The following is a 25,323-nucleotide window of genomic DNA, read 5'->3' as shown; positions in this document are numbered from 1 at the left end:
TGGGTGTTTCTCCTGTCACCCGTTTTCACTCACTATGTGTTCATACACCTCTCTGCATTTTATTATGAGTTATTATGAAACTATGGCTCTCTTCCACAGCATGTCTTTGTCCTGTGTTCCTCCCCTCAACCCCAACCAGTCTCACCTGATTCTGCTGGAGGTTTCTTCCCACTTTCGCCTAAGTGCTTGGTCACAGCGGGTTGTCTGATTGATGGGGTTTCCTGTTTTCTCTGTGTTACTGTTGGGTCCTCACAATATTAAGCGCCTTGAGGCGACTGTTGTTGTGATTTGACGCAAAATAGAATTGAGTTCCTTTACAATAACTGCCCAAATAAATGTTTAGAAATAGTTCATTCATTTATTTCTTTATCTATTCGCTTATGGGACCCGTGTATTTTAAAGCCCGCCTGCAAACCAAGCTTTCCTTGGGATGACGACGACGATGATGATGGTCGCAGTGTCTTTCCACGACTGCGGCAACAGGTGGCGGTGGATGACACAGAGGTGCAGGACATCAACAGCAGTAAAGCAGAGGAACAGTTACAATCTTCTCATTTCCGTGTTAATTTCAAAATAAAGCCGCTCTGTTGCCTCATACTTGCAAATATTTACTAAATATTCTCGATACATATAAAATCTCGCTATGGAGTGTAAATAAAAGCTAAATGGCGAAAAAATAATGCACAAGATTGTATAAAACCGGTAAAATCCTACTGCAGACGTGTGTGCCTGTATTTTTGAAGGCAGGGCCTTTCCCCTGGTCCCCGTGTTAGTAATTCCCGCTGACTTGACCCGTTTTCCGAGGCCGCCACCTCCGGACGACTGCACACTGCGGCTTCTTCTCTGCCGTTTACCCGGAGGGAGAACCGGCCTGGAGGTAGGAGATCTGTCCTTACGACATAACAAAAAACAGGCTGAAGTGGAAGCTGCACAGTGTTTTTGTAACGATCCGCTGCTCGCTTGAGCTCTGAACAGGTCCTCAGGTGCCGTTCTTTGTTTTATGGAGCGTTCATCACCAGAGTGCGTTAAATAAATGTACAATTTTAATATTTTCATGCTGGTTTGCGAACGCGCTTAGTGTGCTTTACTCATTTAGCACTTTTTATGATGAAATAGTCTAAATCTTTAATTCGGCCACGATACAACACACGAAGGAAAGTGTTAAGTGAATCAAAAAAGTGAGATTTGAGTCTGATTAAAAGTTTGCAAGATTTAGCACCATAATCCCAGATTGGTTGTCTTTAGTTTCGTGATGACTGGTGGATATATTTTGTCATGTCATGTTTTATGATTTCCAGGAAGTGGACCCATGACAATCTGCCATGAAATGCCAGTGATGCTGAAATCAGGAAACAATTGTTTCTTTTTTTAAATACTTGAATCAGTTTCATCTGTCTTCACTTTATTTCAGTCAATACACAAGCGCACTATAAGTAAATCTGTCTTAAAGGGGGGAAACACAACTAGTGAGACTTTCTTTGTTCTCCTGTAGTGATAATGACCCATTTGAGTATCATATGTGAAGAAGCCTGCCAGTGATGGACAAAACCGACCAGTGAGCTGTGTAACTTTAGCTTTCTGGGAGCTGAGCCCAGAGGAGTTAGACGGTTTCTCAGTGTTATCCTATTAAAAAAAAAAAAAAAAAAACCCCAAACAAACCACAAAACAAAACAAAAAGACAGTAAATAATAGCTCAGGTTTAGCTTGCACACATTGTATGCCACAATATACCCTAAAAGTGATGCTTTAGTAGCTATTGGACAATTTCAATGCAAACTTAAGACCCTTTTAGCCTCTGCTTTATACCTGTTTTACTTGATTTGCCTCTTTTCTGATGTTTTAGCTTGGATTTGAATTTGTCTGGTTGTCTTAGTCGATTTTTCTTATTTCTGTGTGCGTTGGAGCAGGATGGAGGCTGTGGCAGTGTGTGTATGAGCCATGGCGTCTACATTGTCGCAGTGGTTTCGTAGCCTTCGTGTGAAGTTGCTGCAACGTTATGAGCACCAGCCTTTCGTGTCATGTTTGGCTGGTTTGTACGGCTGCCAGTGGAAACACTACAAGAGGAGTCAGCCTGAGGGCTGCTGCTGCAACAAGGTCAGGAAGCAGCAACACAAGAGCCACTTCTGCTCCAGCCAAAGTCATCTGTTTATTATCATTGGAATTAATGAATCATACTGTGGTTAAGTTTACAGGAGTTTCAGTGTTTTGGGTTTTTTTTATTTTAAGTTCTAGTGTTCCTACCAAATTTAAAGTCCAGGGAAACTGAATGTTTTGGAATTTATTTTTTAAAGATTGAATATAAGAAATCAGCACAGAACTCTAGGCCCTATACGTAAGTTGTCTCTGTGGCCCCCTTTCCTTTCTTGAGTCATTCAGTGCTCTGAAAAAGCATGTACCTCCTTCCTGTTCTCTTATTTTTTGTTTTGCATGTTTGCACCCTTACATGTTTCAGATCATCAAATTTTAATATTAGACAAAGATAACCGGAGTAAATAGAAAATTCAGGTTTAGGGAAAAAAGCTCTCTTAATCCACAAAGGCTCAAATATATACATACACTCACATATTTGAATAAGTGGTCCTGAAGGTTCAACAGTGTCCTTTAAGCCCTATTAACTTCTAATTGGTGATCATGATTGACTACAGTTGGTAGTTGTGAGCATAAAAAGGATTTGTTTGACAGCACTCAATGGATTGATGAATACTCAAAATAATAGGGAGCTGCAAGAAAATATGAGATCTGGAAGAAGGGACTGTGCAGTGGTTGGAATAGTGAACCTCCAAATTCTTCACTTTCACTTCAAATCAACAACCAACAGGACATTGATCCCAAACGCACAACAAAACTATTTTTGGAAGGGATAAAGCCGGATGGAACAGCCTTCCCAGAGACCCGACCTCAACCCTTTTGAAATTTTGTGGACTATGTCTAAAAGCCAGGTCTGTGCAACAAATTCAAATTAACTCAAAAGAGTTGTCAAATATTTACCCAAAATTGTGCCAGAAACTTGTTGATGGATATCAAAAGGATCTAGTCGAGGTACAACTTGCTAATGGACATTTAACCAAATATTAGTAGGAGTCTATGTTTGAGCTGGTATATATACTTTTGACTCTGTGGGTTAGAGGAACACACTCAAAAATTGAAACCTGTGCACCCAATTCTTTTTCTAAAGCCATCTAAAGTTGAGATGCTGTGTTTGGAAAGAGAGGAGTAAAAGCACTCAAAATATGCTGAAAAAAAAATGCTGAATAATTAAATTTAGAGACACATGTGGTCAGCAACATGAATTTTATCGTCAAACCAAACAGCAAACAGGAAAAAAAACACTAATAAATCGTTGTGGGAGAATATAAGTCAGCTACAGTTGGAGGAAGATGAAACAAATCAATAAAAGGAAATGAGGTAAGGGTGATGTTGATTCTTTGTTTTGTTTTCTGCAGTTATTGATTTCAGTATTTGCATTTCTACAACTGTAAAAGTCACCAAATGAGAAATAATTTTCAGACATTACAGTTAAACAACTTCATTTCGCTTTTTTATTGTGCTGATGCTGAACAGAGCTGTCGGTTGGAGCTCCTCTGTCTCTGTAAAACTCAGAGGAAGTCTTAAAATGCCACGGAAACAGAGCAGTAAACAGTGCGGGGGGCTGGATTTAACTCGGGGAATAACAAAAACAAATTTCTCTCATTGTTTTGTCTCCTCTGTCATCAGTTGGAGGGTGCTAGCTTTGCTGTGCTTGTGGCGGCTTTCTGCTTGACGCTGCTGTTCCTCTACTTCTGGGGACAAGCCAAGAATGACTACAATGACTTTGACTGGTGGGTGGAGCGACTCCTGCACTTATAGTACTGTCGTAGGTAAACATAGAGCTGTTCACATTAATCTGCTGCAGGAATCATTGGTGCTAAATTTACGTTCATATGTCTTTGTTGACTGAACATGTAACAAACGTTTTTCTGCCTTCATGTCTGTTGTGCTTCCTCTCATTTGGCTGAAGGTTTAACTTCGGGAACCTGGGCTTCTGGTTCCCGTGGTCTGTGGTGCTGCTGGCTGTCGCTGTGGTCTTCTTCACCTACGTCACAGTGCTTGTGGTGAGACACAAACGCTGCATTGGCTTTTCATCTCTCATCTCGATTTCTTCTACTTGTCTTTTTAGCTGACTGGATAATTTATCCAAGTGGTGTCAACTTTTTACTGTTGCTTTTTTTGTCTTATTTTGTAGTGTTTTTGGAAAGTTTTTTTTAGAAAAAAGTCTTATTTATTTTTTTTAACCACAGATTGTTCATTTAAGTTCTCTTTTATATTTTATTGATACAACAGCATTAAAATAGGAACCTCAATCACTTTTAGTAATTTCCTTTCAAACACAAATTTGAAGCAACTGATCGATTGTTTAAAACCCGAAAAATGAAAGCAAACACTTAAATATTGTATATATTTAATCCACCATCACTGAAATTAACTTGTAACTGCAATTGTTCGCGCCAGCAGCCGCCCAGATTTGAAACATTCACATTCTGTTCACTTCCTCATCCTCAGGCCCTGCACCGACTATACAGGGAGAGAGAATAATTAGCACTCTGGGTGTACCACTCACCCCAGCTGATGCCATGCCCTTAACCATCCTACCCTATCTCTCTCCCACAAATCATACCCTCCCCCCACCATAAGTGGATTCATGGGAAATCGATTGATCTGCAGCCCCGCAGCAGTTTTATGCTGGTGTTTTCACTCATTTCTGGGCTACTTTGACATTTTGACACCTTTGCTTTGCTGCAGAGTTATGCAAGAGATCAATTTATTATTGCTCTCATAAATATGCAGGAAAAGCTGGGAGGCTGTTAGTCATTAAGAGTGGAAACATGGGAACCAGTAAGCCTGCCAGTAAGCCCTGTTCGTAGTACAAAAATACACCTATCAACATTTCTGCACGCTTCTGAGGTCACTAATCGCTCCTGTTTGGGATTTGCATATTTTCCCAGTACTTTGAATTCTCCAGGTAGACCAGCTTCCTCCTGCAGTCCAAAGGCACGCTCATGAAATCAGTCATAAATCGGCCACAGGCCAGTGAAACTGTGGTTATCAGTCTTTCCGTGAGGTAGTCTAGTTATGTCATGCAACTTGCCTTTCTTTTTTCTTACCCAACAATCAGTCCCTGGTTTTGCCGGAGACCTCCTCCTGTTAGCAGGGAGCTCCTCCCCACTGTAACCATAAAGGGCTTCTGCAGGGTCTTTATCATACAACATAAAGCTGCTCGAGACAGCTGCTGTGAAGTGGTAGATTAGAAAGCAAGTGCGTAAATGGTTCCAACATATAACTCCAAACTGATGTAACACTTTCTTCATCTGCAGATGAAATACATGTTAGTTTCAAAATTTAAGTGGGTGTTTGTAAATTTAAAAGAAACAAGATTCACTGTTTGTGTGTTTACTAAATCGACGAGCTCATGAGAACCTGGCCAGATCATAAGTGTGAAAGCAGTTTTACAAAGGCAATGAGAGGTCAGGTTTTTATATAAACTCTGCTCTGGCTGCTTTAAACTTTGCCAAGCGCCGCCCTTATGCATTCATGTGACGTTCCTGTGTGCAAGAGGAGTTTTATGTGCTCATCTTTTAACCCATAACCATGCCCACTATGTTATGTTGTTATCTTATGTCCTTTCCTGTTTCGTGTGCTACAGGAACGTTACAGTTAATGATAAAAATAGTGCAGAACCAGAACACAAAGAGCACAAAACAGGCTTGTCTGAGCACAAAAGTCAGTTTTATTATGGGAATTTTAAAGCCAGTACAGAAATGCAAGCCCTTTGGTGAATGCATTTATTAACTATATCTCACATAGACTTTGAACTATTCCTCAGACTAGCTCAGGCTTTGCCCAGAAAGTCTCATCATCTCTTCCCAAGTTTATTTTGTCTGTACTTTTCTGTCTCTGCAGCTGCTGGCTGTGTGCTTGCTGTCAGAGGGCCAGAAGCTTTATTTACACTGGAGCCACAAGGTAACTCAGTGATGTGTCTCATAGTTTTTATGGAATGTCGGGTCAATGCAGTGTCACTGGAACTGGTCAGCAGCTTTTTCATAGATTTTTGTTTGCAGACTTCAAATACAATTCTGAGCTCAGACATGAATTTCTGCACAGTAATTATGGTGGATAATTACTGTCAGTCTTAAAGGGACTTTTCTTTATTTTCTCTGTTAATTTTACTAAAGTGGTCATAGGCAATAGTTCTTCAGGCTTTCTGAAGGTCTTTCAAAATTCTTCTTTGAACGCTGGCTGACCTGACATTTTCACAGGGATTTCATTTATTTTTTGTTAAGCCACTTAACATGGACCTATGAATCATTCAAGCACAGTAAAATCACCTAACATATGGGGATGATCTAGTATCTACACATAAAAGAACCGATTTTAAATGATATCTTTTAACACTTTGTTACTAGCAGCCTGTGGCAAAAGCATATTATTTGTGTCCCCATTACTTTACCTGGATCTATGAAAAATTCCAAAGATAAAATAGTTTCCGTGTCTGAAAGTCTTTTCCTTAAGAAGTAGGAAAAAGAGAGAGAGAAATCTGGACCTTCGGTTGATTCATCGACTGCTCATTGAAGTCTATCAGAAAAAGTCTCAGTGGAAAGATGGCCGTAACGAAGCCGTTCTTAAGGAAGGTTAAAAAGGCTGAGATATGCCACATTACACAAGAGCTGGACTGAAAATTAGTGGCAACAGGTCTGATGGAGATACATTTTTGCTTCAAATCGTCAGTAAGTACAGAGGAGGTCAGGATAGAGAGACAACAGCGAGTGTCTTCAGCTATATTTAAAACACAGTGGATGCTCGGTCATGGTTTAGGCTGCATTTGACCATAGTGGTGTTTGGGACCTTTTCAAAACCAGTGGAAAACACCATCAGATTCTAATCCACCATGAAAAACCATCTGAAAAAACACACTGCTAGTGCAGTAAAAACATACTTGGATAGAAAAACACACAGTGGAAAACTATACTATCCATGTTTGTTGTTCTCCTTATATTCACCCAGACATCATCCTTAAAATTGACCTGCTAATTCTTTTCTCTGAGCTTATTAGGATGTTTTATTCACTGGATGCTAAAGAAAAAAATCACCAGAATGAATCAATTCTAGTCAGTGTCGCCAAATGAAGATGTTTTCTATCCATATGAAACATTTTTCATGTTTCTACACGTTGACACTGTTTTTTGCAGATCGGGATCCTGGTGAGCCTGACGGTCTCCGTCATCGCCATGGCCGTCTTGTCCAACCTGTGGAGTAAAGAATGGAGGACGCTGCTGCTGTCCTTCCAGGTGACGCTCTTCTTCTCCTCCTTAACGTAACTTTTTCTGTGTGTCTATGATTTCCACTTCTCGTGTTAGATTTAACTAGATTTTTTTTCCCCCTCTTGTTCATGACCAGGTAACAGCACCTTTCTTACATGTGGGCGGAGTCTTACTGATGACATCACTGGCTTGGCCTGTTGCTTTGCATTTCTTTCGCATGAAAAGCACGGGTGAGTCTCAGACATGCTTTTAAAATATTTGGTTTTATTCTGATATATGAAAAGATGATAAACATAAAAACTCATATTTAAAGTAAATTGAAAAATAAGTTTTCAAGAAACACAAGAAAAGCACAATATGGGCAAAATACACTCAGCAGACACTTTCTTAGGTACAACTGATCAACTAACCAATTACATTAGAGCAACTCAGTGCATTTAGGCATGTAAAGGTGCTTAAGTGACTTTGAGTATTTCAGGAACTGATGGTCTTACTGGGATTTTCCAACTCATCCAAACGACCTCACAACACTTTCTTCTCACCTATACATCCACGAACTGTGAAGCAGGTTAGAAAAATACTGAGGGGAAAAACACACACACACACACAGATTCCTTCATTTATTAGTTAGGAGCAGTTGTTTTTAATTTCTTTCTCTTCGTGTTTATGCTTTATATTGTGTGTTTGTGTTTTAGTACGGCGAGGCCTGATCATGGCCGTGTACCTGACCGTCCTGTTGTCCCTCTACTTGATTCCCCTCGGGTTGTATTCTCCTTGTATCAAAGAGAAGGGAACCCTGGGCCCTGCACCGGCTCTCATTGGCCACAGAGGAGCCCCTATGGTGAGCAAAAACACAGTACACAGTCCTGTACACTAAAGTGAGAGAGCAGCAGTATTTCAATTGTCCTAGTGTCACATGTGACAAAGTAAAACAGAGAATTTTTCTTTCTTTGTAACAGAAATAAGCAGATTTTGATTTTCTTTTCTTAAACAAACAGTTACTGTTCATGAGAGGAAAGGATTTTTTACATGCTGTTGTAAAACCTTTTGGTCTGTAAAAGAGTTTTAAGCCTGAATGTGACACAACATAAATGAGTGTAATGTGAAATATGTTCTTGGGCACCGCTCAGGCCCTGAACTGACACAAAAACAAAGGGAAGCTCACATCCTTCGTGTGTTTTGTTCAGAGCTGAGAGAAAGTCCCCCGCATGCACTGACTGCTACTGCAAGTTGCTGTTCTCTGTTGATCTCATTCTGCAGCTCGCTCCAGAAAACACCCTGATGTCCTTTGAGAAGGCGGTGGAGGCTGGGTGTGACAGTCTGGAGACGGATGTCACCATCAGGTCAGCGAGGAGCTCTCTGCGAAAGCATGTGTGTTCAATTATGGTACAATGGCCCTGAGAGCCCAGTGCAATGCAGCCTAAACAGTATTTAGAAAACATGCTGCAAAGTGACAAAGCAATCACATGTCAGCAGCTTACTTTTTCACATAATCACTGCACAGTCTCAGTTATTGTAAAACACTTTCAAAACTCTGAGCAGAGCACCCTGGGCTTTATTATGCAAACGGCGTCTTATTGACTTTGTTCTGTGTGATTTTTGTTCTGTATTTATTGCTCATTTAGTAACTGTTATGTAAAGTGTATATTTTGAATAACTTGTTCAGCACTTCGGTCAGCTGGGGTTATTTAAAATGTCCTATAGAAACAAACGTGGCTTTAAAACCGCAACCAAATACGCAGATGCTGCAGAATCAACAGTGGGCGTGGCCAACGACTGTCTCGATTGATCATGTGACCAAACATTTGTGGATGTCTTGCCATCTTGTTTCACTTCCTGTTAATTGTGGTGTTTTTTCTGCTGATGACTGATCTGATTTCAGATTAACGTTACAAAATGTGAACTTCTAATTGCAACAGCTGCAACAATGAACCACAGTCTTCTTTATCTAATAGTATAACATTTCTGATTCCTGCAGCGTTGGCTCTATTACTTTTGGTTCTTTTTGTGGCGGACACTTTTCTACCACATGGTATTTAATTATGTGTAAAATACAGTCAGATCCAGTGACATTTTTTGTAGTTTTGCTTCTCTAAACCAGCTCAGATTTAAAACCATTCAAGACTGTTTAATGCTTAGATCCATTTTGAAACGCAGTCCTCCATTTTTGCAATTGGACAGTTGACTGATACGCAGTATCATGGGTGAGAGCTGTTCTCGTCCTTTTAGGGAGATAAAAGATCTGAAGTAGATTCCAAATCTGGTATATTTTCACTGGTACATTCAATATGAGATCCAAAGAGATACTGCCAACGGTTGCTCCTGACTGAGCCTGGTTCTGCCGGAGGTTTCTTCCTGTTAAAAGGGAGCTTTTCCTTCCCACCGTCGCCAAAGTACTTGCTCGTAGGGGGTCATCTGATTGTTGGGGTTTTCTATGTATTATTGGTCTTTACCTTACAATATAAAGAACCTTTAGGCAACTTTTTTAATTGATTTGGACGTCACTCATTAATAAACTACTGTTATGAGTGTTATCCCTTACATTTACAAAAAATATTGTTTATTAAAGTCGAGTATAAAGAATAAGAATCAAAGTATCCAATAAATCTAATGATAATCGACTTTTTGAGGAATTCATTGGCATTTTAAATTCCCCAAGTTTGTGTAATCGTGAATGTAAAGTATTGATAAAAGAATTTGAGCATTTGAGCCAGTAGCTCTCTACATACATGCTCACTGAAGACCAAGCACTTAGCCAGGTCTCAGTGAACCCTATTAAACTTTAAATACAATAACTTTTCAGGCAAGCTGACTTTTCTGTTTCTGAAAAGCTCCCTGCCCCATTTAGAGTCTCATACTGTTGTCCTGTCCTTGTAGTTTTGATGGAGTGCCTTTTCTGATGCATGACTACACTCTGCAGCGGACGACCAACATCCATGAAGTTTTCCCAAACCGGACCAATACTCCAGCTGCCAGGTTTACCTGGAACGAGCTGGAGAGCCTGAACGCTGGGGACTGGTTCCTGTCTGTGAGTCTGCCATTTAATGACCTTTCCCATGATAGTCATAGCTATTCTCTGATGTTTGAAAAATGTAACCAAAGAAAAAAAGCTCTAAAAAAGTAAGGAAGAATTATTGATTTTATTCACTGCATGTTTGAGGGGTCAGCTAATAACCTCTCTGATATTCTTTTACCTGCTGTTTGCCGTAGATGGGCTCAGAGCACAGCTGCTAATCTTTTCTATTCAAATAAGCCATTTGAAGTGTTTTGAGCATGTCTACCTGACACACTGGGGCAAACTCAGGGCATGTTGGAGAGATTGCATCACTTGGTTGGCCTGGAAATGCGTCCCAGAAGAGGGTTAGAGCGGGAGGAGGTAGCTGGGGAGAGAGAACCCTGGCCCAGACTAGAATAAGTGGCAGAAAATGGATGTACGGATGTAATGAAATGCTAAAAAAGAAAAAAAAGATTGCTTGTTTACTATATTCGAGGTTTAAGAGTGTTACTATAACTACAGGAGGGAGTTGAGCATGTTTGGACACAAATGAATTCCTCATGACAACAGCCAAAAATGGGGGAAAAAAAAATCAGCTGGCCAATGAAAAGCATATCACATGTCATATGAAATCACTGTATTGATTGGTTATTGATGGTCACCCCCTGCAGCACAACCCATTTGGCACGGCTGGCTCTCTGAACGCAGACGACCGACAGCGAGCTGGAAACCAGTCGGTCTGTAGCCTGCAGGCCTTCCTCCAGCTGGCAGCTCAGACGGGCAAACTCGTGATCTTCGACCTCTATCGGCCACCCAGAGATCACCCTTTCAGAGACACCTGGATCCAGCGCACGCTCGAGGTCATCCAGAACGAATCATCCATCCATTCCTCACAGGTGAGGCTTATTTATTTCTCTATCACCAGACTCCACTGTGAAATGTTGTAATTTAGCATTTTACCGTTTGAAAAGAGTAAAGAGTGCAGTTACTGTGAGTGAGTAGTAGGTAACACTGCTTGCGTGCCATATCTAGGTGCTTTGGCTGCCATCAAATCTCAGAGCTCTGGTCCAGGAACTCGATCCTGAGCTCCAGCAGACTTCAGGCAGTCGGCTCCCTCTAGAGGAGCTCCAGAGTAACCACATCGTCAAACTCAACCTGGACTACACTTCCATGTCTGCTGAGCTCATCAGGTAACACAAGTGTGTGTGTGTGTGTGTGTCTATACTGTCCTCCTCCTTAGTTTAGAAATATTCATGACTTTCTCCTCTCCTGTGTGTAGGGAGTACACTGCAGTAAACATCACCACAAACTTGTATGTGATCAGCCAGCCGTGGCTCTACTCTCTAGCCTGGTGTGCTGGAGTGCATTCAGTCACCACTAACGCCCCCCAGCTGCTCAGCACCATCAGTTCCCCTTTGTTTATCATGGTAAGTTCAAGCAATGCGCTTCATGTCTGACATCAACCTGTTCTCTCTCTTTCTTACTGCAGATGCTTTTATTTTGAAACACCTGACCTAGTGATGATACCATATAGTTAGGAGTGGGGAGTAAGGGTACCAATTTTGAGGTAGTTTGGATGAGGTGCGGTTGTAGTATCATGTAGTGGGGCTTTACCTTTTATGGTCCAAGCTGCTGAAGCAACCTACCAAATCACATCAGTCATCCAGTATAATCAGGGATTAAACCAAACTCATAGTAACTCCTATTTAACCTTCAGTAGTCCAGTTTCTGGTTTTAATTATTATTTTACCCTATTCCTGCTTGTTTAATCGATTGCAATTTTTAGGTTCTAATAATTGTTCATGCATGCGTGTTTTAAAGTATCCTGCGGTTGAGTGTTTTATGTTTTTTATCTGTAAAAACACAACGTACACTGTGTATATCGTGAGCTTGTGCTACATAAATAAAGTTTTGCTTGCTTTTGTTGTTACATTTGTTTCTTATATCTGTTTTAATACATCATTTAGTCATCTAAAGCACTAAAACACATCTGTAGCATGCTAAATTATGTTATAATACACATTGTTACATATCATTGGGCAATTCTTTACCAGAGAGGTGTTGAAATCTTTTCAAGTGTGTTCTCGGCTTTGATTAACTCTTGATATTTCTTTTTATAGTACTACAGCCGGCAGGCCTCCTGGTCGATTAAGTGCTTGGTTACTTTAACTTGCAGCACCATCTTGTGGTAGAAATGAGTGCTACAAGCTTTATCAGGGAAGCTTTTAAACCATATTTAATCACAGGAATTTGCAGTAATTATCAAGATGATAAAAGGAATGATAAAATGAACTGTGGTTTTATCTGTTACCTTTTTATTATTGTTTCATGTGTGAAAGATATTAATATTCACCTGTTCACTTCCATACGGTCTCTTCTGATCTGCTTCTCAGAGTCCCGATGAGTACAAACTGATGTGGATTCTTACTGATCTGATGTCCTTTGTGCTGATCCTCCTTATCTTCTTCTTCCACAGGTGGAAAACACACACACACACGCACACACACCTACCTCGCATCCAATACATCCAACCTGTATTCTGATGTAATCGCGATGTTTCGCTCTCTATCAAGATGAAAATGTGTTTTCAGATGGAGAGAGAGAGAACTGGCCTTCTGCACGGGCAGCAGGATCAAGTTGGAAGGTGGCACTTACAGCAAATTTAAAAAGGGTAACTTACCATAAAATAAACGTCAGACTTAAAAAAAAAAAAAAAAAAACTAGAAGAAAACTGGAGTCTAGATATGTGATGCACACAGACATTTTCATCTCTAGGCTAAATTAAAATCACCCCATTGAGAGTAAACAATGATTTTTTTTTCTGTACTTATATAAAGAATCTGGTGTTTAAAACCCCATAAATACATCAAATAAAGAATCAACTAAATGGAAATATAACCATCAGATTGGTTAAATTTCTCAATAAAAAATGAATTTGTCATGAACTATGCACTTTGTATTTATACATGTAGAAAATGTAATATAGTATATATTGGGAAATTGCCATTATAAGGTTGTTTACAGACTTAAACTGATTTATTTTCTTACAGTATAGGTTTTCACAAAGGTTTAATTATGAGATGAGGAAGTAGACGTACACTGTAATCAGTGCAAAACAAACAGGTCTAACATCTTATTTGCAATGCAAATGCAATGATTATAAATCAACAATTGTTTTTCACAGTTGCAAAACATTTTTGGGGAGTCCTGTGTTAATACAATGTGATGGAATTAGTGTGATTTGTGATTATTTCTCATCTACCTCCTGTAGTTTAAGGAGCTGGTTTGATGTTTCACTCTGAGGACCGAATTAGAGGACTGAAAATGTTAACAAGCAAAAAGAAAAAAGAAAAAAACACAACCAAGTGTGTGTGTATAATGTTTCCAGCTTGTGAAAAAAATGAGGATTTAAATTTTTTTCATGGGGGTGTTTGAACTTTTGGTCAGAAAAACCAAAACATCTAAGATGCCACCTTAAATTATAGAAAACTACTTTTACATTTTTAATTTATAGTTCATTTTATAGTTTAATACACCCTTTAATAACTCCATGACCTTTTCTATAGCATCTTTCATTCTATATGAAGTCAATCAGTACCTCCCATCTGAACCCCTCAGAATCAGCTGATTGGTTTTTTTTTTTTTATGACAACTTTAGTATATTTAATGAAGCCACACAAACTTTTACCTTCATACTAAGAAAGTATTCCAAGAACACAAGGCTAGGTTGGACTCATTTTTTCAAACAAACAAACTGCAGATAAATCAATTCCCACTGCCACAATATGTGTATCATATCCTGAGAACCTGCCTCTTTGAAGCTAAAAGAGGACACCCAAAAACATGAGATATCATTGGAAAAACCAGCATGTCCTCTATAGAGCACATCATCAGGACTTATTAGGGTAGCTCAATTAAGTCAAAAGATATAGACCAAAAACAAATGTTCATTACAGCGGATATAAATGAATAGGACTCGTCTTATGAGGATATAAGTGCATAAAATTGCCATATGTAGCAACTTAACTTAAAAACTGAAAATTCATATATGCAAATGGGAGTTTCCAGAAGGATTTTTCTGGTCCAGGCTTTATGGGGCTAAAAACCCAACATTTTGACTTATGGACAGCTAATTTTTCTTTCTTCTGACTATATCTTCTCTCTCAGAGCTGAGTGATATCTGGTCGGTCTCCAGTGGGAACTCAGCAGCGGAAAGGATGCCCAGCCTGGCGGCTGTAACAGAGCACTATGTCTGCTGAGCCTTCGAAGCCCAATCACACACTGCCAACCTCGAAAAACTGTCTTAATGAATTAAAGTGTCTGAAACAATGCTTCACTCTTTATTTATCTGGTTTAGCGTTTTAAATAATTTTACGTTAGACTTAAAATGATTAGCAACAGCTAGCAGCTTAGTTTAGCTTAGCACAATAACTGGAAACACAAGGGAACAGCTAGCCTGGCTCTGGCTAAAGCTAACAAAAATCCAGTGTCTTATTAGATGGCACTTGTTAAACCTTTCCCACAGGGGCCGTTTTAGTCAACCTGATTTTATATTCCTCTATTTAAATTAATGAGAAACTCTTTATATTGAGCTGTATTAAACAGTGTCAATTAATCAGGCGCGCTAGTAATGTAAGCCAAAAGCTCAGACTCCAGAGCGGTTAGCTCAACATGCTAACTTTTTTTCAGTGGCAGAAACAATCATCGATACTAATTTGGTTATCTAGATTCTAGGACACAAAAGGTAAGCCCACCTGCTGTTCAAACCTTCTGTTTGTCTTAGGAAGCCAGTCAGAAGACAGTTGGCTTAAATGGGATGAAGCTAAAACGGCATATGAGATGTTTTAACAGAGTAACTACAACAACAACTAAACTGTGGAGCTGAAAATGAGCCAAATAGGACCACATTATAAAAACTTGGACTTAACTAATTTACAGGTAATGAGCATTAACTGAGTAGAATATACATTGTTAAGAAGCGCTAAAATATTATGGAGAAAATTTTGTTTCAGAAGTGTCACAGGTGTATGGTATGATTTTGAGTGCTTATAATTGCCTGTTACATTTCACAAACAACCATTTTAACACATTTGATTATTTAAAATGTGTATGTTAGAACCTGAATAAATACTGATAATGTATGCACACATTTTTAAATTAAACATCACAAATAAGATCATTTTTGCATTCAAATAGCTTTCTGTAAAAAGCTCAATCTTTGAGTATACCTATTTGTATTTGTAAGAGATTACGTTTAATTAAAATGTTGCAATTTATACATGATTGTAAGGATATAGCTTACAAGTAAATATCAGAATGAAAGTTAATTTACAGCTGGTACTTGGATGTCTTTGATCATGCAGGAAAAATTCTCTGGCATCTAAAATCTCATGTTGCAACCACACAGGACTCTTTGGAAAATGTTATTTATTATTTCTACAACATAAGATATGTGGTCATATGGATGAAATAATTTCTGCTTCATAAACATCATCCAGAACAAACATAACTCTGTTATGATTTACAAATTAATACTAAATTCATATATTAAAAAAGGAAGCGACAAATACGAATCATTTACCAGCTACAGTACACATGGAGACACTGAAAAAAAATCCCTACTGGATACAAAGAGTGCTTGAACTTTGTGGCACACACATGGGATGCTAACGATGAAGTAAAAGCAACATTACTCGTATTTCCTCCACATCAGTGCTATGTTCAAGTCCAGATAGTGTTCACAGGTTTGGAGATTGTTCCTGATGTGGTTGAGGTTGACTGTGAAAATTGGCAAAGTGTAACAAATCGATCAAATCAAAGAAGAAGAAAAAAGGAACACATCTGAAATGTACAATTTTTTTTTTTTTAAATGTCATAACGTTGATTTAATAGCCTTGGGACAACTGTAAGCATAAATAAGAACACTACCTACAAGTTAAATAAACAAAAAGAACCAGACGACTAATGTTATGGGGAGATGTTGCTTCAGATAGCCATAGTTAAAAGTCAGGGATGAATGAAGCATCACAGAATCTCTTGGGATTATAAAGATTTGGGTACAATAACGGCACAAATTAATCCATTAATTCAAAAATAATGCAGCATCATTTTGACTTGACCTGCAGTCAGTCCGGTGGGGTTCCAAAGGTTCAAGTAGAGTCATCATTGATATTTATTAGTCCTTTATTTATCTAAAAAAAATCTCATTGAGATTAAAAATCTCATTTCCGAGAGAGACCTGGCAAGTATTAAGTCTACAAACTTGTGAGTTGTGTAAATATCAGATTTCTAATGTTATTAGTCTGCCTAAAAACATATTTTTGTGATGAGGTTAGTGGCATTTTCTTTTGAGCCAACACAGACGCTCTGAGGCGGAACACCTTTTCAAATTTTGAATATGCAGATAAAAAAAGTAGCTCCAGAGAAAATTCTGCTCAGAAAAGGTTTGGAAACGCCCCTAACGTCATCAGAAAAAATATTGTCATGACCAAACTAGAGATGCAGAGGTAAAATTTGGCAGTTTTTCTGTGAGAAATATCATTATTGTAGTATTATTGAAGGGTCTGTACCTTACAATATAAAGCGATTTGAGGTGAGAGTTGTTTATCTAAATGAACTGAAGTGAATTTAGGAAGTATATTACGATCCTTGAATTTTTCAATGGAAAACAGACGGTGAGACTGGGAAATTTTCTTATATTGGATCATTTTTTAAATGTCTGTGAAGGTTCTCAGTCATCCAGGTCATTGTAGTTTGAGGAGCTTGGAAAGAAAAGCATCTGGAGAAACTTAAAGTCCAGATGCTTTTCTTTCCAAGCTCCTTAGATCAGTTTCTAAAGAATGAGTCTAAATTGTATAAATGGGAGTTTGTTCATGCCTTTAGGATTCTAGTTGAACTTTTATGCCATTTTATATTCTTAATGAATTATAATCAAGAATATGATCTATAAAGTAGAAGCAATTCAAAGATCTGAAAAATAAAAACTGTTGATTTGACACAAGAAGTGTGCACGCATAAATCTCGTGCATACCTCTCTGCGTAAATATCACCAGGTCCAACATAGCAAGATTTCTTTGAGACTTTATGGAAAAGTGACCAGGATGCTTCTTCAGATTTGAAACCGGCATGTTAAGATGGAGATTAATAGGACAGAAAATGATCTAACTGCTATTTCTTTTCTAACAGAAACACTAAAAATGACTGGCTCCAGATTTTTAATGTAGTGTTTTAAGGATCGGTTCATCGATGACGCCAAACAAGACATTTAACTGTGCTCCCCTAACACAGTCAAACAAGAACAGTTGCATTCATCACTTTCAGCCTATGTAGGACCAAGTTCCTACTTAGTGACACTTTATAAATACAAGCCCAGCTGTTTCAGTGCAGATGTTAATAGTATAAAAATCTTTTTGCACACTTCAGTCAAGACATGTGAAAAGTGGTTTCATTGAAAGTTGAACGTGTCACACTTTACAGCACAGAGAATAAACGTCACTGCTAATCACTGCAATTACACAAAGTCCAGCTTCAGGAAAAAGTCATTTAAAGGCAGCGGGTGAGTTTTAAGACAGGACCGATGTTATAGTGTGAAAACATTAGAGCGTCACAGTCAGCCATTAGCGCGTTTTTTACATTCTGCCGTGTGGGTGTTTGTGTCCAGCTTCGATCAAATGGGATCAATGACTTTCCAGCCTTCTGCTCACTTGCTGTTGCCCCGGGACGTTCGCTGTTTGGTCATCGTCGTCAGCATCTGGCTGATGTAAGAGGTCAGGAGGTCGTCCATTTTGTAGCCCTGATGGATGAGAATACATTAATGATTGCTTTGTGGGATGTGCGGCTCTTTTCACTGTATAAGGATCTATTATTATTCACACAAGATCACTGATTTGATTTTCTCATAAGTTTTCCTGTGACGTTAGAACTGTTACTTCACCCCTTTTCTCTGAGCTGTAATCAAGTTTGAAGTTAAAAAGAGAGCACAGGTAACCATGCAAAATCGTTTCAGACACCACACTCAAAAAAAACTTGATTACACATGAAATAAATGACTGATTCAAATGTGAACGCAAAGATTTTGCTTCCTGCAGAGCGTGTAATCTTGTTGGTGGAACACGTGATAAACGAGAGAGTCTACAGAAAAGACTGACAATTAAATCTGCTGGCACGCTGCTTTCACTGCTCAGGCTGTGCATAATCACATTAAAAGCAGCTTTGTTTGGAAAGCTAAATGCTCACACTCTTTGTTTCATGTTACAAAAACTTAAGAGCTCACCAGGGACGTTTCACACAGCAGCTTGCTGCCTCGCACCAGGTTTCCAATGGTGATGTGAAAGTACGTGTTGCCGCTGCTCCAGTTGGAGATCTTGGTGAAAGGGTGAGTGATGAGGATGTCCTACAGGAAATTTTGATAAGCCGGATAAGAGAATAATGCAGTGCTAAACTTCACATACAAACAAATATTTGCAGGTTTAAATCAAAAACTAATTGCGAAAAAAAAGTGCTTTGAGTGCTCAGATATTTAATTCAAAGGAACAGCTGCCTCAACGTGCTTTATATTGTAAGGTAAATACAATACAATAATACAGAGAGAAACTACAGTAATAGAAAAAGGCACCAACAATCAGAAAAGCCCCTATGAGCAAGGACTTGGTAACAGTGGGAAGGAAAACCTCTGTTTTAACAGGAAGAAACCTCTGGAGGAAAACAGGCTCAGGGAGGTGCATCTATCTGCTGTGACCAGTTGGGAGTGAGGGGAGGGAACAGAGTAGCAAAGCGCTCTATCAATACAGATCGATTTAAATATCAAAGATAAACGTGTTCCACCTTAGACTTGGGATCAATCAGACTGACTCCATGTTTGTTGATTGCTATCAGGAGGGTTTCTGGGTAATTAGAATCAGTTGTTTGCTGCAGAAAAAGCAAAACAGAAAAACCAAAAATGCAAAGTTTGTCCCAGTGTTGTGCAGCTTTTTTAAAAGTGAAAGTAGATAAAATAGAGCAGGAAACAGTGAATGCAGAAGTTCCAAGCTTTCATAAACTAACGAGTCTCTAGCGTCTTTACCTTGACTTCGAAGAAGGCCGAACCAAACGTGGGCCACTTGTAAATGATTTTGAGGAAGGAGAGTTTGGCTTCTTCCCGAGTCTTCCCTGAGTGCTTGTTGAACAGTGACACGATCGACTGAGACACAAAACAACAGGAAGATGAAACACTCATTCACTCTTTTTGCACACAGACTTGTAAGTGATTACCTGTAAAAGTAGCAAGCAGCTGTGGGATATGTTTTGGATTTTAATGTTTTCGAACTCCCAGAGAGCTCTGAAAACAATAAAGCCTCTTTTTGGGGTTTGGGATGACGTCAGAGAGACAAGCTGACGTGCTGCTACAGATTTAAATCTCTGCATATCGCCTGGTGATTGTCTCGAGTTCTTTTTAATCAGTACAATCAGCACACAACTTTTAGTTTGTTTCAGTTTGATAGATCATTTTAACTCATTTGAAACTTAAGTACCTACGACTGATTAAGGAACGTGTATTTAGCAGCATGGCTCAGGCCGAGACTCCTTTTTCAGGCCTCTAAAAATAACATTTTTCTGAATCCGGTGCTTCAAAGGATCCTATAAAAACACACGAGGTCGGCTCTTTTGCAATAAAAGCTCCTGCATAAAACATCTGAGTCACCTAGAAGTTTTAATGTGCGATTAAAAGTTTTTGTCTCACTAGATTTCCACGACAAGTTCAATGTAACTTTAGTGTTTTTTACTTGTTGGTTAAAACTTTAACTGCCTAGCATAGGAGCCAAAAAGCACCAATCGCCAGACCTTATTTCTGGATTTTTGAACGAAAGCATGAAAACATCTTAAATATGTAACTAGAGAAAGAACTGTGATCACCGAGGAAAGGTTATGAATGAATGAACACCCGAGGATTAAATCCAAATCTGATGTTTTGAATTCTGCATCTGTGGCAACAAACTGAAGAGGAAATTATTTTTGAACATAGTCATCATTAGCCTGAGGCCATTCCTGCATCCAGACATTCAGTTTTTTACCATTTTTAAATCTGCGCGTGCTCACCCGCTTCCAGTCGTCGGGCGACAAATGTCTGATCTGGTCCTGGGGGACGAGCTCCTTCAGGATCTTGGAAATATTGTGGAAGTGGGATTTATCCTCCTCAAACTTCACCCTGTAGATCAGCGCTGCCAGCTGGTGCACCTCCTCCTTTGAGCACTTGTGGTAGCCACGCAGATACTTCGGCAGCTCCTGCAGAAAAAGACAACAGCTGGTAAGAAACTGATACCACACACAGATTTTCTTTTTTGAAGCTTTGCACAGCTGGAGGGAAGATAGAGACAGAGAGCATGATTCAGAGTTTAGTCTACACCATCCATTCTACATCAGGCAAGTTTAAAATGTTTTATCTCAACATTTAATCAAGTAAGAGTAACCAGATATACTGATACTGCAGAGGGACTAACCTGGTAGTAGTGGAAGATGGAATCAGCCATGGAGTCCTTTCCAGGAAGTGTATTAGTCCACAGCTTCTTCATGAAGAACACCTGGTAGGTCAGAGAAGGCACTACACCTGCACACAGCACAAAGGTGAAAAGACAAACTGGTAAAGAAAGAAGAATCAGCGAGAAGATCAAAGATAATCTGAGCTTCAATCTGAATCTGATCTGATGGGCTTTACCATCTTTTACATGTATGGCTTTCTTGATCCAGTCAGTCAGGTGCCTCACAAAGTCAAAGAAGAAGTCGCCGTCAGGCACGCTGATGACCTGGAAGTAAGTGAAGGATTTAATTGTGTAAAGAAGATCCATGTTGAATGGCTTCAATGGTAGGCATGATCCCTTTTTCCTCAAAAATAAAGCTATTATTCAAAGTAAAAAGTTACGACTACATGTAAACTAATCACACGTACAGGCAAAGTCTGTACAGATGAAAGTAAAGCAAAAAAAAAAAAGTTAAATAAAAATAATTACAAGCAAACTGAGCAGTAAAGGACAACCTATGAATACCCCCCACCCAAAGAACTAACGAGTACTGAGAGCTGCAAAACCAGCGAGAGAAAAGCAAAATGACCTCAGACTGAAAACCACCTCAGAATGATTTCCAGAAACAAATCCACACCACTGAAGATGAAAACTTATCATGCAAACAAAAAACAAAATATAAACACAAAAGGAACCAGGAAGTCACGGACTAACAAGAAATCAATTAACTGATTACAGAGAGGTGGTAGAAGAACTTAAAAATCCAGAACCACTGAATAAGTAAATAACATGACTACAAACACACAAAAAGAATGATTAACAAATACAAAATAACACACAAATCAAACATCTGCAACGAGACCCAAAACAACCAAGAGAAGACTCACAATTACCACAAAACAGGAAGAGGGTCAAACCAGTAGGATGCAACATAAAAACAAACTGACTCCAAATTAATGAAAAATGACTAAAAATGTTACTTTTTATGAATCTGAAACAACAAATTCTTGGTAGAGAACCAAAGGTCTACCAGAAATATGACAGCAGAGAGAGCAACAACTACAAACAGCACAACAGGAAAAGAAAAGTCATCAGCATAGAAACAGAAAACTATGGCTTTTTTTGTCTAATCTGTCTATTTGCTGCCCCTGAGCTGAGCTTGTAGTGAATACGTTTGTACGATCGGGCTGCGGATGAAGGCGTCACCTTGTCAGTGATCTTGACGAAGAGACTGAAGCCCTCGGAGGATTTGAGCATCAGACGTCCGGAGATGTTGTGGCAGAAGTCTTTGGCTTTCGTGCTCGACTCCACCTCAAACACCTGTGAACACAAACATAAACCAAAGTCAAGCTATAAGCAGAATATTTAGTACATGTGCAGAAAAATGTGAACGATGCAAGTTCACTGTTTATTTAAAGAGGTGGCACGTCTCAAATTACAGTTTTTTCCCCTTAGTGTACAAAATGCACAGTTGTAAAATACCACATAACAATGTACTTTTTGAATGTTAGTCGTAACTGACCTCGTCTGAATCGTCAGGGAAGTAAACTTTGTGGAAGATTTGAGTCGTCTTGTGCTGGATGGCCTCCACCTCCACCAGGTGAGGAGGGTACTTCCTTGATCCGTTTCTAGCACAAAGGGCAGTGAGGATGAATAATGAATAAAATATAATAAAAAAAAATTACTAGGGGTAAAAATTGTAATTTAAAGCAACCATTTAATCACACACTGGGGTAATATGCACTATAGTTTCTGTAACTGAGCTGTATGAACTAGCTGGAAACTAGAGGCTGCTTGCAGGTGCTTCTCAACTGAGCTAAAAAAAAAAGTGGTGTGAGACTTAAACCTGTAAAAAGCAGTAGTGAAGAAGTTTTAACAGGCGTTAACAACAACTGTGTGCGTTTGTGTTACCGTAAGGCTTTCTGCAGCCGCTGCATGCAGTCTGGAGCCAGAGGATAGTGTTTCTTGGCTTGCAGAAACTTCTGGACGTGAGGCAGCAGGATGTTACTGGGAGGAAACAAACCAGTGCAGAGCCACAGCAGCTCCCAGCCCTTCTCCTCACTGTACCTGCACACAAACACCATGACAAGGTAAACAGTGCACAAACTGAGGGTCAGGATTTTGGCTTTGTGGCACAGGAAAGAAAGTGTCCTTTAGTGAGAAACATCTAGAAGTCAGAAATTTTCTATGCATGCTCATATTCCATCATGCTTATATCATTATTTTCTTGCTGCTACCAGGCATATTTATAAGTGTGCAGGGATTTTGTTTCTGGTGACGGTACAACAGGCGAAAATGTTAAACACCAGTCTCTGTGTGGACAATGAATACAGTTTTGTTTGCTTGTGTGAATTTAATGAATTTCAAGTGGCAAAAAAGACTCTAAGGGTGCTGCAGAGACTGTGAAAGAACCGCTGGGGTTACCAGGAAGGTGCATGTTACAGATGTAAGAGATGCTTTGAGAGTGATCAAAGTGAACACTCACAGCTTAAACTGTGAACACTGAGCTAAAATATTGATTATAGAAGAAGAGATAGAAGAAAAGACTGTTTTTTTCTTGGACTTACTTAATGTGATTGTCTGTTAGCTGTTTGAGAATCTGGCAGAAGATTTCGTCTTTGAGCGGCTCGGCCTTCAGGGCTCCTTCGAATATCTGATCGGTGAGCTCGTTGACAGAACGCACTCGTTTGGACGGGTAGTCGCCCATATACTTCATCACAGGTGCAAACACAGTTAAGGACCATTCACATAACGACAGGCTGGTACAGGTCAGGCAGTATGGCTGACTGGAAATAACCAAGCAGCAAACTTCCTCTGATGGCCACTTGGCTGGCTCCAAAAAACAGAGTTCATCTCTATAAACTCATGTTAAAATTACTAACCTACCAGCATTAAAAAGCATGTTTTCTTTGTATAGAGCAGATTAAATATTACAGTTTCAATCGCTACAAAAACAGCTAAACCTTTGCTAGCGATGGAGCAGTCAAGACCAGCTTATGATTCCCATCAAAATCACAAACAACAGTGAGTAACTTTCATGGGGGGTTTGGTCGACAGGCGTAACTGCAGGCTTGGATGCCTGTAACATCCATTCTTACCAGTAGCAGTTTATAAAGAAACAAAATTAATATTTATCAGAACTGAACTGAGCCCTTCACAACACCTCCACTTTCTCATATGGTCCCTTGGGAAAGTTAATTACCTGCTCTGATGTAACAAAAGCACCAGAGGAAAAACGCAAACGAGAAAGCCAAACATATGATCAATCACGCCCTCTCCTAAAGGATATCTATGAAGGCAAGGCAGGCCTCCTGGGAGAGCTCGTCGTGAGCCAGGACTTTCTTCAATAGAGGCTGTTTGAGAGGCTCGCGGGTGCAGCTCCACAGACGCTCCTTCCCTCGAGCTTTCGAGATCACCACCCTGCTCAGAGTACTCTTTGGAGGAGGCCTGAAGAACAGTGGTTCGAAGAAACTTTCACACATTTTTTTTTAACATCATTTGTACTTAAAACAGCCTCACATTAGACTTAGTTACCTGAAGTAGTCGTAGGAAAACTCCTCCAGAGTGTAGGCCTTAGATTTATCCTCTTGGTCCGAAAGGTTAATCTGGGACAAACCGATAGACTCGCGCCTCTGATCAGGAGTCATGATGACGAGAGCCTGAGAGACAGTAAAACAGGAGGAAGATTGGATTTTTTTCGCATTTGACCCTTCCAACTGGTTAATTCAGCAAAGTACATCAACATATTTCAGAGCATTTTCTAGGAAGAAAAAATTCTTTTGGGAAGTTAATTTTCCTTTTAATGAGCAGCCAATACCTGGAGTTCAACAACCACATCTCTGTCAAAACCTTCCTTTCAGAATCCATGAGTTTTTTGCTTTTAGTGTGTGGTTAAAGCACTTTTTTCTGTTACAGTATACCAAGCAGAAAACTAGTGATGTGCTTTTGATGATAATACAATGTGCAAATTCAATATTTCTGTAATATTTTAGTGTTTGACACTTTGTAGACAGCCATTAAACACAGCTGGCTGCACAGAGAGACTAGCATATATTTATTTTTGTGTTTTTTGTTAATTGGGAGAAAAACTGCTAAAAAAAAATGGTGGACAGCTAATAGCTAACAATTGGAGAGACAGCAGCTGCTCACATGGTGCTTTAATCAGGTTGTTTTCACACGTGTTGAAAATATATGTGCAGTGAGGATTTTTTGTGTGTAAATTTTAATTAGTAGATGACTGGCAGTTTGGTTGACATTAATTAAAAAAAAAATAGCAAAGCTGGAGTGTTGACAGGTCAGATCAGCATTTACACAGTTTAACCGTCATGGTCATTTTTATTTTAAAGGATTTGTTTGACAGCACTCATTGCATTGGCCAATACTTACAATAGGAAACTTCAAGTAACTTCAAGAGAATTTCAGGTTTACACAAGTTGGGAAGGCCTCTTGGAGCCATTCCTGAACAACTGCAGTTTCCAAAACCATCAGTTCACATAATTGTATGTAGGTACAAGTAGGGCTGGGCTATATAATACCGTTC

At 39.3% G+C, this 25,323-nt stretch overlaps 2 protein-coding genes across 6 annotated transcripts in view; one reads left to right on the top strand and one right to left on the bottom strand.

Moving 5' to 3' along the window:
* Positions 1 to 715: 715 nt before the first annotated feature.
* On the top strand, positions 716 to 16,153 carry gdpd4b (glycerophosphodiester phosphodiesterase domain containing 4b). Of its 2 annotated transcripts, XM_086309462.1 has the most exons (16): positions 743 to 877; positions 1,908 to 2,094; positions 3,715 to 3,818; positions 3,998 to 4,091; positions 5,938 to 5,997; positions 7,224 to 7,322; positions 7,432 to 7,525; positions 7,991 to 8,136; positions 8,556 to 8,638; positions 10,173 to 10,323; positions 10,962 to 11,186; positions 11,323 to 11,480; positions 11,570 to 11,717; positions 12,684 to 12,766; positions 12,882 to 12,961; positions 14,458 to 16,153. In XM_086309462.1, the coding sequence occupies exons 2-16, from the start codon at positions 1,939 to 1,941 to the stop codon at positions 14,547 to 14,549; spliced, it is 1,773 nt and encodes a 590-aa protein (XP_086165588.1). In that variant the 5' UTR covers positions 743 to 877; positions 1,908 to 1,938; the 3' UTR covers positions 14,550 to 16,153. The 2 variants fall into 2 exon arrangements, with proteins under 2 accessions (XP_086165589.1, XP_086165588.1); XM_086309463.1 differs by lacking the exons at positions 12,684 to 12,766; positions 12,882 to 12,961; positions 14,458 to 16,153 and adding an exon at positions 12,411 to 12,663 and having other exon boundaries at positions 716 to 877.
* The window catches only part of myo7ab (myosin VIIAb), a 56,595-nt gene continuing 46,972 nt past the window's right edge, over positions 15,701 to 25,323 (bottom strand). For all 4 annotated transcript variants that reach the window (XM_086309451.1, XM_086309453.1, XM_086309454.1 and 1 more), the window contains 13 exons: positions 24,318 to 24,442; positions 24,073 to 24,230; positions 23,351 to 23,504; positions 22,695 to 22,850; positions 22,306 to 22,411; positions 21,990 to 22,103; positions 20,981 to 21,068; positions 20,766 to 20,872; positions 20,365 to 20,550; positions 19,352 to 19,468; positions 19,114 to 19,197; positions 18,563 to 18,682; positions 15,701 to 18,082 (listed from right to left, as the gene is read on the bottom strand). In XM_086309451.1, coding sequence (XP_086165577.1) covers positions 17,990 to 18,082; positions 18,563 to 18,682; positions 19,114 to 19,197; positions 19,352 to 19,468; positions 20,365 to 20,550; positions 20,766 to 20,872; positions 20,981 to 21,068; positions 21,990 to 22,103; positions 22,306 to 22,411; positions 22,695 to 22,850; positions 23,351 to 23,504; positions 24,073 to 24,230; positions 24,318 to 24,442 — 1,608 coding nt within the window. In that variant the 3' untranslated portion in view covers positions 15,701 to 17,989. The remainder of the gene's footprint in view (positions 18,083 to 18,562; positions 18,683 to 19,113; positions 19,198 to 19,351; positions 19,469 to 20,364; positions 20,551 to 20,765; positions 20,873 to 20,980; positions 21,069 to 21,989; positions 22,104 to 22,305; positions 22,412 to 22,694; positions 22,851 to 23,350; positions 23,505 to 24,072; positions 24,231 to 24,317; positions 24,443 to 25,323) is intronic.

Source organism: Aulonocara sp. 'chitande type north' Nkhata Bay, linkage group LG10 (assembly GCF_057382095.1).
Source record: "Aulonocara sp. 'chitande type north' Nkhata Bay isolate Kocher_YH1m ecotype deep benthic linkage group LG10, A_spYH_male_GT1.1, whole genome shotgun sequence".
NCBI lineage: Eukaryota > Metazoa > Chordata > Actinopteri > Cichliformes > Cichlidae > Aulonocara > Aulonocara sp. 'chitande type north' Nkhata Bay.
The sequence above is the reverse complement of the archived record's forward strand: the minus strand, read 5'-3'. Positions and strand labels throughout refer to the sequence as shown.